Source organism: Coccidioides posadasii, chromosome 3, assembly GCF_018416015.2.
Source record: "Coccidioides posadasii str. Silveira chromosome 3, complete sequence".
NCBI lineage: Eukaryota > Fungi > Ascomycota > Eurotiomycetes > Onygenales > Onygenaceae > Coccidioides > Coccidioides posadasii.
In genome coordinates, this window is record NC_089409.1 from 5,795,857 (window position 1) to 5,808,207 (window position 12,351).

The following is a 12,351-nucleotide window of genomic DNA, read 5'->3' on the forward strand; positions in this document are numbered from 1 at the left end:
TCTTTTGAAGACTATTTCTTTTGATTTTGTGCTCTTGAGATAGTGTAGAATCTGCTTGAATACTGCCCAGCTTTCCCTATTGGGCCTGCTGTTGAATCTTGCCAGATAATTGACTGTGAATGTAATATCTGGTCTTGTACATGTAACTAGGAACTGTAGAGAGCCCAGGCCTTTTCTGTAATTTGTAGGTGTAGCCTGCTTGTTAACTTTATCTTTAAGAGTCTGATCTAGCATAAATTTGATACTTATTTCTTTCTTTATTGGTGTTTTGGAAGATTTACAGTCTTCCATTTTATATTCAGTCAGTAGATTCTTGATATACTATTTCTGGTTCATAAAAAGATCTTCATTCAGCTGCTTTTGAATCTGTATGTCTAGATAATAATCTTGTTCTGTAATCTTCTTGATCTTAAAGCATTCCTGAAGCTTCTTGATGAGTTATTCTATTTTGACTTTGTTGGGTTCTATTATACAGCAGTTGTTGATGTGTAGAGTTAGATAGATTTGCTTTCTCTTGTGGTAGAGTAACCCTGCATTATATGAAGAGATCTGGAATTCTAGAGATTTCAGATAGTCAGTAGCTACTTGATACCAAAGTCTAGCAGCTTGCTTCAATCTGTAGAGTCTCTGATATAAGAGCTCTACTAGATTATTCTGTCTGTGCTTGAATCCAGTGGGTAGTTAAATATATACATGTTTGTTCTCTGGAAGAGTTTTATTTAGAAAGACTGTCATGAAGTTAAAGACTCTGATCTTCCAGTTCTTGACTGTTGAGATAACAAAGAAGACTCTTATTATAGATTCACTAATAACTACTGTGTAGATCTTCTTGTAGTAAACATCTTCTTGCTGTTTGAATTTATGTATAATCTAATAAGCTTTGAATTGTACTGTGCTACCTGTATTATTGAGCTTTTTATTGAATACTTATTTGCCAGAGAGGATCTGCATTTGGAGTTTCTTCTTAACTAGAATTCAGGTGTCTTTCTCTTGTAATTTAAAGACTTCAATATCTAGAGTCTTCTTCTAATAAAGCCACTCTTCAGAGTGTTTGGCTTTGGTGATAGATTTTGGTATATCTGTATGTGTACTGAGCACTGGAAGCTCAGCTTCATTTGTCTCTTCTTTCTCTGTAGCATCTGAGAGAATTTCTTGCTCTTTGCTCAGGTATGTGAGCTCTAAAGTCTCTAATTTACTGTTTGTAAGCTTCTTTATGATTTCTGACTTCTTCTTTACAAGATAAGCTAGTAGCTTGTATTGCCAGTTGTTCAGTGGATCTATATAATTGTACTTCTCTGGGAGTTCAATATATTTGGCTTTGGTTAGCAAATTTGTAGGGGTTTGATCCAATTTCTTGTTGAATATAACATCTTGTGAGATCATTATACTGTTTGTTTCTGGGTCCCAAAGTCTGTAGATGTGCATGCCATGATATTCTACAAATTTGATCTTCTTGAATCTAGGTTGGAGCTTTGAGAATTTGTTCAAAATCTTCATGTAGGCATCACATCCCCATCTATAGACCTATCTGTAATGGGGTTGATGACCCATCCAGACTTTAAAGAGTGTCAATGACTTCATGTTCTTGCATCTGTATAGAGACACTGAGGTAGATAATAGATTCACTATTATGAAGACTGTAATGAGAGCTTTGCTCTATAACTTATTGGGTAGTTTTGAGTCTATAAGTATGCTTCTTGTTTGCTTGCAAAGAAGTTATATTTCTTGTTCACTTGTTCTATCTTGTTAAGATGTATATGGGCATGTAATCTTCTGTTGTATACTCTTGCTTCTGTAGAATTCAGTCAGTTGTTGGCTTGTCAATTTGAGAGCTTCATTGAACAGTATAGTACTAATCTTTTGTTTAGTAGATACTTCAATCATATTAATCCAGTTCTTTAGAGTTTCTGGAGCTTCTATTCACTTCTTCAGAAGATAGATTCATCTGTATTGTGTGGCATTATCTGTTATAAGTAGGAAATACTTCACTCCACTGTAGCTTGAAGAATCAGAGTCTGTGAATAGAGTACAGTCACCACCTGCAATATCAATAAAAATTTTAGCTTCAGGCTTTGTAGAGCATGTTCTAGGTTCAAATAGATTGTGAGCTTGCTTAGCTTTAGTACAGGTTTCACAGAACTCTAGCTTCTTTACTCTCTTTATTTATATTGCCATTCTCAGATCTCTAGCTAGAATAACTATATCATGGGCATTGAGATGCCCCCAGCATTTGTGCTAATTAGTCATCATATTCTTCTTGATTTCTGGCATCTTTGCCAGGTGATTCAGTGCCAAAAGCACATCATTTTTATTCTCTAGAGTTGCTGTTACATAGCAGGGCTCTAGGAGTTTTATAGATACTAGAAATATGTATGCCAGTAAATTATGTATCCTAGACATTTATAGAACTAGAATGTCATTCTTATTAAGCACAGCTTCAAAGCTCTGTATTTTATTTGCTAATTCTAGTAGAAAGATATATTCTCTGTTGACATAAAGCTGTTCCACTGTAAAGCTATCTTGTATAAGCTTCCCAAAGCTTATAAGATTAATCTGGAGATCAGACACAATTCTAACCCCCCCAATACTCAATTCTCTATTGTTAGTTTGGATACTGACTATGCCAAATTCTCTGGTGACTGATTTCAAACCATTCACTATAAGCAGTTATGTTGCATGGCTCTTTGGGTCCATTTGAACTAGATCCATACATAAGATTGTGTGGAATCTGACTCCAGAGTCAAGAATTCATTTGTCTGTGAATTTGTGTGCTTCTTTTATAGAGAAGACTGCTTTATGAACCAAATGGATCTTGTTCATTATAACTATAGTTATTTTCTTGTCTTTGTCTTTAGAGTCTTCTTTAGGCTTGTTAGACTTTGAATTCTTGTTAGATTTGCAAAATTTAGCCAAATGGCCAGATTTACTACAAATATAGTAGTTTCAGTTCTGCAGTGAGCTCTTCTCTGAATTGGATTTGGAGTTCATATTTTTGTAAGACTTTTGGAAATCTAAGCTTGTTGCATTTGTATTTGACTTTGTAGATTCATCTTTCTTCTGGTTTTTCTTAAGAATTTAGTGAAGAATATTCTTCAGTAGATCTTCTAAATTCTTCTTCAGTAGATTTATTCTACTCTGGCATGCTATATCAAATTGGTTCTGTATGAACTCTCTTCATCAGAATATAATGTTCATCTTCAAGATATCATGTAGAGTATAATCCAGTTATTTGAACTCTAATCTCTCAAATTTCTTACAGATTACTAGGAATCTCTCTATATAATTTCTTTCTGAGTCAGTGGATTGTGGTGTCATTCTTACTAACTCCATAAGTAGGCTTTTCTGCTGTATCTTAGATCTCTCTTGAAAGACTGTTCTTACAGCTTCCCAGAGTTTGTAAGCACTAAGATTATCTAATTTCTCAAAGTATTCTCTGGCTTGTGTAGATATTGTGCTATTAATTAGACTATATAGTTAATTATTCTGAACATTCCAGTATTGTGAAATCTTCAAGTGCTCTGGCTATAGTGAAGTCTCTTGTCTTTTCAGAATAATCCTCTCAACACTCACTTGGTAGGCTATCTTTAGAATAGCTTTGCTCTATACTAGATAGTTGCTGGCCTCAGCCAGAATCATAAGCTTCTTCACCATCTTCATAATCTTTATGAATTGGGTGATTGCTCTGCCAATTTATATATTTATGTCTATAAGATTGCTGATATATTCTTCTAGTTTCTTATCAGAGTTTATTTCTCAGTCCTCTTCTTCTTTTTGTTGAGCTTTATGCTCTAGGTTCTTCTGCATCATTACAGGTATATTTGTGGTGCTTGCTTGATCTGATAGAAGATTTACTTACTGTACTAGCTGTTGTACTGTCTTCTGTTATCTTCATATTTACTTCTGTTACTTTTATATTATCTTCTGTTGATTCAGCATTATTCTGCACAATATTTGGAGTTCACTCTCTTTTCTAGACTTCTGCTCATCATTTGACAGACTGTCTCTGAGTCTACTTGACTGCCTAAGCTCAGTTTAAAATGTAGAGAGATTTGTTGAAGCCTTCTGGTCAGAAGTTTAGTGCTCCAGTTCATCCATACAGTTCACCATGGCTTTGGTGTTGCCAGGTGCTTAATTTGCTTGCTAGATGTATTTAGCAGGCATTTTGCTCACTCTCTAGTTGTGTGCCAGAAAGCTACAGGGTTCAACTTGCTCTCCAGCTTGATGCTAGAAAGCTACAAGGGTTGCATGTATAGAAAATGTCTATCTCAATGTATGCTCTCTCTTGTGCTTGTAAAACCTTGTTATTTATAAGAATAACTGTTCAGGATGTTGATTGTAAGCTTCAATATTCAATTGAGCTGTAAATCAATCTTATATGCTTGCTCTTCAGTGCAAAGGGCTATAACCTGATGGAGGACTTGTATGCTTGTCATTCACTAAGCTATCTAAAGGGGAATCTTGGCTAATCTATGTGGGTCACGTGAGCGAGGTGCTAGTTGGATTACCTAACACATACACGGCTGACCGGGGATCCGTGCTGCGGACTCGTGCGCTTCAGGCACATGGGTTTGGTATCCAACTATTGCGTAACCCGCGCCTTGTCCAGACTCATTCAGCCAGTCTTGGAGCCCAGCTTACCGCAGCATGGCATTTTCCGGCTCGGTGGATTGCGACATCACGTAACTAAAATGGCGAGAATGCCCCTGTAGCTATGACTTTGATCATAAGGCATTTGGCGCCAAATAGCGGATATTCACTATCATCAAGAACACATGGGTCTTAAATGTGATGTGCCTTATGCCGTTCCAGTGCCTTGGTGCATGAACTTACTGTCCCGATAGCCTGACCCCCCGACGAGGAGGGGGGGCTGACGGATTACCCGGGGTTTTAGCACCTTGTTCCCAAGGCGCCACTTGATGACGGTATAATCTATATCTATACATCCTTTACCCAGTTCAGATGTCTCTCCACTCTTCCCGTCTGCTCGATTATTACATCCAACTAGACTCTTGAGATTTGCAAGATTTGAGAAAAGCAATTCGCAGTGCATGAGTTGAGACAGCATGCTTGTGCAGCCTGGAAAGCTCGCCTTTTACCGCTTCATTACCCAAGACCTGTTCTCCGTCGGCTCTCCTTTGTCTCAAGCTTATTCAAGCCAAATATTATGCATCGCCCGTCGGCGTTAACAGTCAGCTCACACTACTACAGCAGCGATCCAATTCTGAATATGCAGGCATAATGTATAAAATATATAAATAAAGATGCAAGCTAGGCTCAAAAGGTCGAGGCACACAGCGATGACCACCTTTATAGGCATTAAAAATCCCAGAGAGTGACACTAAAAATTGCAGCCGAGATCAATATATTCTCACCAAAGAATCCATCCCATTTACAGGAGACCTTCCAGCTTTTGTGGGCACCATTTATTGAGAAAGCAACATATATCAAAACCGTGTGCTCTCCCCGATCTACTCCTCTAGCACATCCCCAGTAACCCCCCAGCCTCAACAGCATGCACAGATATTGCATGAAACTGAGCAGTATACTCGTGATCCTGATTGCTCGATTATCACTTCGGCTTTAGGTAGCATCCATATATTGGATTGGCTGTGCAGCAATCCAGGTATAGCTCCTTTCAAGGAAGACCAGAGGGGTATACATAGCGAAGAAATAAGAAAGGAGATAGGTTGGGACGTTGGATATATCTATGCATTCTGTAGCCCTAGAGTAGAGGGCTCTAGATTGAAAAACTGCCCGGTGGTCTTGCATACATCCATTTCGAAATGCGGTTATTCAACTTTCGCTCCTCCGACATTGCACGAGGATGAGGCGGTTGAGAAAAGCCACAAGGAAAATAATTTGCTGGTATAGCCCCTATCACATAAAATCATCCAGATAGCTTTCGTCACGATTCTGGTTGCTGCTTTGCTGAACGTTCTCTTCGTTCATTAAGTCATCGTAGGCATGTTCCTTTTGCCACTTCAGCTCTTCCCTCTCTTTGCGTTCTCTCTTCTCAGTGGCACGTTTCTCCTCTCTTCGCTTTCGCTCTTCTCTCCTAATTTTCGAAAGATATTCTTCCTTTTCAGCTCTGAGATCGGGAAACTTCTCAATTTTAGTCTTATTTAGTCGGTTTACGATTGGATTCTGGCGTGCAGGGACAAATATTTTCCGGGTCAACTTCGGGTTGTGGAAAGAGACCTGGCCGGTCGCCATCGAAGCCGTCTTTAATAGATTTGACCATGGCGTATATATGATCGTTACATTATCCTTTTTGTTTCCTGTCCTCTCATGAGATTGTCGTTATTAGAGAATAGACACTGCAGCCTTGGAGATTTTCGGTATCGTCACACCTTCAATAGAGTTGGCCTTTGTGAGTTGCGCGCAATCTTCGAGCAAGTCCTGGGGGATATTTTCCCAACTTTGGCCTTCATTAAGGCGAAGGTAGACATGTGCACTCGACAGATTGTCGACATGGAACTAGGAGTCTGTCAGGAAACAACGCACATCCGAGAATGGCGGATTGTTGGGAACGCGGGGGTGTACGAACCCTGGCGAGTCAGTTTAAACAGGGCTCAGAAAAAAAGGGAGGAGAATCGTCCTAGACCAGCTTACCAGACATCACTCTCCAGTCCATATTTTATCAAGTCCTCATCTACGGCACTCATATCAGCAAAGTAAAGCCAATTAGAAGAAAATCGTTGAGATTTGCATACTTTCCTCCTTGTCCCTGCCGACATAAATGAACGCGGCCGGCTCAACAACGTTAGATGTGAAGTAGTAAACCATTTCAAAAAACAAAAGGAGCCAAAAAGAAACAATGCACACAACAAAGAGGGTGACGCTGTCTCAAACGCTATTAACAACAGGTGCCTGGACCTTTTCGTCTTGTGGTCGGAGTCGATGGTTTTCCTCAGCCGCCCCTCGTCCTTCCTTATCGATTAGCTGGTACTCCGCAATTGGCTGGCTGGTTAACTAACAGCTTGTGCGCCCGGGAGTAGCTAGTTAGTTAAGTTGCTAAGTTGCCCGTGACCACGTCGAGCCTTCCCGGCTCACTGTATCTTCAGTACGGAGACGAGTGCTCCGCAAGCCACTAACTACCAAATTTCGAGGACTCAAGACCTACGCACATATGTTTTCAATATCGAGTACGGAGCACCTTGCTATTCTTGTCGGCTTTAATTAGACATCTCCTGTAGAGTCAAGGGGCTCCGCGCGGCATACACGTGTGCCACGTGACTGACGTGTGCTCTGAGCGCCTTGGTCTCGTAGGCTATAACCGACTCCCCCGGAAAGCCCATGCTCGCCGGACAAGGTCTTGTTGAACTGTGCACCGTCTGGAGTGTGTAAGGACGCAACGACATGGTTGTTTGGCGCCTCCCCGGCCAGCCCGATAATCTGGGTCCTCGATCTGCACCAGAGCTATTTTCAGGCACAATTCCTGAGCAGGAGAGCCCCAACACGCGCTATCAACCCACTAGCTCCACACAATGAGCCATGTAATGTACTGCATTGGCGTTGGGGTTGCAAACCAACTCGTTGACCATCCAGAAATGATGTTTGCAAATCAAGTACCTACATATCCACCTATAAAATCTCTAGGCGCGAGTGACCACCGGCGGATAGTTGAGATGCTAAGGACCCTACGATCTAGATAAATGGTAAGTCACAACATGCATGATTAACTATACTCTGCACGCACGAGCGTCTAGCGCCATAAAATGGTAACTATACTACCTGCCTATCAAACTTCCTATATTGCGCAGATGATGGCACCACGACCAGCTTCCAAATAAGTAGAGACTCGGTGAATTTGGTAGCAAGGTGTCCTCTCCGGCCGGGTCTCACCACATGCCTTTGGAATTCCCTGTACAAGGAGTTGTCAATTCCAAAGCTGAGAATGCATTGGTGGTAGGGTTAGGATGTTTCCCGTATCGTGGAGAGAGGTCGCGGGAAAGGATTCGTAAATAGGACCCATATGGTCTTTGTTGTCGCTGTATAATCCGGTCTCCATCTCAAAGTCAAACATGTTCACAGGCAACTATTATCACTTTGCAGGTCTTTTTTGTTGAATGGTTTCCGATTCCTTTGCCAGAGACAATGAGTGATCTATGGGCTCGATTCCGACTAGCCGCAATGATTTCCTAGGATGGAACAGACTCAAGCCTTCCGTTGGCGTGTCAATGTGGCTTCATCATCTCCAATGTTGACTTTAAATGACCCGACATGTATAGACTTGCCCGAGGTCCAAGGATCTTAACGTGGATGGTAAAGTTTCCACTAAAGACGTCATCGTGGTGCTCTAACAGCTCGTCTGCAGCCGTCAACACGGTGGCTCTTACGTGGACAATTCATGCTTTAGAAGGCATCGGGGTTATCTGGAAGAAACCAAATGCCGCTCCCGTATTAAGAACGGTGTAAGAAGAAACCAACCCTCTGGATAAGAGAAAGGGAAACAGCGGCGAAACACAAGCCGATCTCAATGTTGTGACGCTGAGTCAACACACGGAACCAGGAGCGTTATCGCGAAAAGATAGAGTTTATCCCGCAAATCTCATCTCTCTCTCTCTCTCCTCCCTCCGTTCCTCCACGCAGCAATGCAGCATCGCTCCCGGTGTTTAGGTTTTCAAAACCCTTCCGCATTACAAATCTGTCATGCGAGGGTGTGGTGCCACGAGTCGGAACAAAATCAATCTGACTCTCAATAATGATTCGGTGTTGGTTTGGAACGATAGTTAATGTTCTCTTCAAGAAAGGAGCATAACGCTCTACGCCAGATGCCGCTATCGCCCGATCTAGAGCCCAGTATCTTCGACTACCATCCAAACTAACATGAAGGTAGCTGTCATGTTTTCTTTCCTCCTTCGAAGCGGATTGGGCTGACATTCATGTCGTCATAAACGTGAAGGCAACCCTTTGGAATTCGCGCTCGCCCTTGTTGTCTCTGCTCAACACGCTGAGGAGGAATGACAGGAATTTCCCCCTACGCTGGGTCCTTGTATGTTCAGCAAACATTACTGGAGCGGTGTTCAGTTGATATCCGTTGGTCCGTGCGATAACGCATCGTTTGCTTGGTATATTGAACTGGGATTCGAAGACGTCAGGCGAAATATGGCAGCGTTCCTGTGGCAAGTGCTTCATCAAAAAACCAGCTAATAGGTTCAGCTGCACGTCTAATAGGGAATAACATGCCGCGGAGGTAACCGCGACCTATCTGAACTGAATTCATGAGTGAGACGCGGTCCGACGCTTGCTGGCTCAACTCCACTCTCACTTTTCCATTCCATAGAATTCGGGCAGCGTCTCTTCTCCTGGCATGGCGATTTGTTATATGTCAGGACTATGAGTAACCAGGTATGTGAAGAAATCCAATTTAATCAGAATTGGGTGTTGTTTTATTTTGATGAGAGCCGCGCTGGAGACAACCTGGATGCAAATGGCCCCTCAGCTCGTCTTGATAGTGCCCAGCATCGTTTCGTGCAGATTGCTTCCGCTGTGCATGAAACTATTTTAGGCTCATGACCAGGAATGATAGCCCAGTGGATACACAGCTTTTTGTGGATCCAAACATTCGGAAAATTGTGCGGACGGATGCTGTATGGGTCTCCCTGCGCGACTCGTGCACGATCTCATCGTTCTGGCGCCTTTTAGCAGGAGGTGATCTTCGCCGACGGCGTTGTCAAGGGAGGACCAACTCCTTTATCCTGCACTTCTTTCCGCTATTCACATCCAAACGGACGTGAGAATTTCCTCCTTTTTTGGGTTAGTGTCACGTTACTGATGTATTTGCCGCGTCTGTAAATCTACCCAGCTTTCGATGGGGTCATGGGCAGGCTTGCGTTCAGGGATGGCTATCCCAGTCGGTACACGCATTTACCTGTCAAGCTACTGAACAACGCCTGACTCGAACTGTGGGCGGTGAAAGCTGATCGAGGTATTTCGTTCATCCAAAAAGCCATGATGCAGGGGCGCCATCAAATGCCCCACCGGCCCGCCACATGGTTATTTTGAATTGGCAGCGCAATACCAATTCACAACTGTGTGCTCTCAGATATTTCTATTGGGCTAACTCACCCTCTAGAATGGAGGAGCGGGGCACAAGGCCAGGAGCAGGGAACGTCAACCAACTATAAGCCCAAAATAACCGTTTGCAAATAGTGGTCGCCGGTTATCTTTATGGTAAAGTAGTTACTCCGTACCGTCAGCAGAAAGGGGGCCGCCTTGATGCCTAACAGGCTCCCTCACACTCGCTGCCACATAAATTACTCTCCTTGTCCGAATAATCAATGTGAGAGGAGTCAGCGTCATCGCCGGCGCAAATTTCATGAGCCTCATCTCCGAGATTGAAAATAGCAACCAGCTGGGATGGTACAAAAGCACGGGGGAGCCCCATCCTGCTTCTGATGAAAGCAAAATCGATGAGCCAGATTCCACTCAAAGTCACAATGGCAAACAGCCCTAATATTCCAAACCGTGAAGCAGTTCGACGAGCGTTAGAGTCAGCCAGAAACAGCGAAGATGGCCAGATAGATCCCAGGGTGAGCGCTATCCTTGAAACAGCTATCGGTGAGCTTTGGCGGAAATTACAATCACAGCCTGATACGTATGTATTGAGTCGCGACGAGTTTGCACTCTTCAACTATTTCCGGGACCGATTTCGCGATTCCCCAATAGCTCAACGTGCGGTGGAGCGGTTTTGGAACAATTTCCGAGGGGCACCCTCTGATATTGACGAATTTATCTTGTGTGGTGGGCGCTAATAACCCGTTATTGGGTGTTGCCGATGGCCTTTGGGACGTAACTACGTTCTCCATTCCGATCTGAACAGTCGCTTTCACCGACGTCCGTAAACGCACTTTTGGTTCATATGAAAGAGGGCAATACGGGATCCCAGCTCTCCGGCTCCAAATATATCAGTTCTGCTCCGGATCAGTCCTTGGTATCCCATTCTCCTTCGTTCACGCGTTTCTTCTTTCCTTTTGCTCTTTAATACGAGATGTCAGCACCGAGGCTCAATATCTTGATTACCTATGTCCGACTTGTTATCGGGTACAAGCTATGGTGAGATCTACTACGAGCCGCCTGCGAGACTCCGCACTTCACTTATTTTTCGTCTTTAATACGGTACCTGAATTTTCGATTCACGATTCACGATTCACGAACTGGATGCTCGCCTGGCGTTGAGTGTATTGCTGCCACTGGGCCAGGACCAAATTTTGAAATCTATTATTCATAGTACGACCCAGGCCCCCGCCAACGTCCTTGTGTTAAATCCAACTATGAAAGGGTGTTGAGGGATATAGACGGAAATTGTTGTGCTGGTTGGGATTTTTGAGTATTGTCAACCAATACAGAGGTTTACCACACTAGTAATGATAACTGTATCAAAAGTACGGAGTACAGAATCCGCAACCAAATTACTATAAATGTAGTTTCTAGTTTCAGAACAATGGCCAGTCCAAATCTCCTCATTGCTCAAGTCCTCTCATCTCAACTGTAATCAGTTTTATTGCTAACTAGTTAGTTAGTCAACTAGTTATTATTATTATCTATACAGTTAAAACCTATAAAAATTATTGTTTAAATTTATACACTGTATAGTATATTGTTACAAACTACAGAGTAGCTACAAATAACCACTTGATCGCCAAAGCTTCACAGAACACAACAGAAGGTGACATCTTAGTGTGAGATCTATGTAGTATAGGTCAATCGCTTGGATCCTGGAATTGCTTGCCTCCTTCCAGGATCCAAGCAGTCAGTGATTCAGTCTTCTATTTTTGATATACTGTGAAATTAGATTGAATCTACTTACATATCACTCTCTATACTACAGCATCAAGCATTCAACTAGCTAGCTGCTATGCAAATGCTTGTTCTTTAGCATTCTTCGCTACACGATAGCACATTAAACAAGACACATTGAAAGACCTGCTGGCGGTAGGGCTGAACTTGGCGAGGAGGCTCAGGGCCATCTACTTCCCCTTACATATATAATATACACAAATACAAAGAATTGAAAGGTTCTTGTACAAGTACTAGCTTGTAAAAACATGGCCACAAATTCATTAGTTAATTAACTGGTTAACTAACCTACTCCGTAGTTAATTCAGATAAGTCAAAAATTAAACCACTTCAAACTTTTCTCCTTTCCCCTGTTTGCAACAACATCAGTCTTGAACAACACCATGATCATGCATGATTTATAAATGTAGCAGGGTATCCCTCGAAATCCAGTGGCTGTTATGAAGCATTGACCAAAAATGCTGCTTTTGCCAAATGCTATGCAATTGCACATTGCATGTACCAGCGCTTCGAAAGCCAGACAAGATATGTTAGCAGCCGATGCTGCTG

General features: G+C 42.4%; 2 protein-coding genes across 2 annotated transcripts; one reads left to right on the forward strand and one right to left on the reverse strand.

The window, feature by feature from the left end:
* Positions 1-5,877: 5,877 nt before the first annotated feature.
* On the reverse strand, positions 5,878-6,213 carry D8B26_006866 (uncharacterized protein; the record flags this gene model as incomplete). Its single annotated transcript, XM_003070289.2, has 1 exon — positions 5,878-6,213. The coding sequence occupies one exon, from the start codon at positions 6,211-6,213 to the stop codon at positions 5,878-5,880; it is 336 nt and encodes a 111-aa protein (XP_003070335.2).
* A 4,187-nt stretch (positions 6,214-10,400) lies between these two features.
* Positions 10,401-10,757, forward strand: D8B26_006867 (uncharacterized protein; the record flags this gene model as incomplete). The annotated part of the gene is made up of 1 exon (XM_003070290.2): positions 10,401-10,757. The coding sequence occupies one exon, from the start codon at positions 10,401-10,403 to the stop codon at positions 10,755-10,757; it is 357 nt and encodes a 118-aa protein (XP_003070336.1).
* Between the last annotated feature and the right edge of the window lie 1,594 nt (positions 10,758-12,351).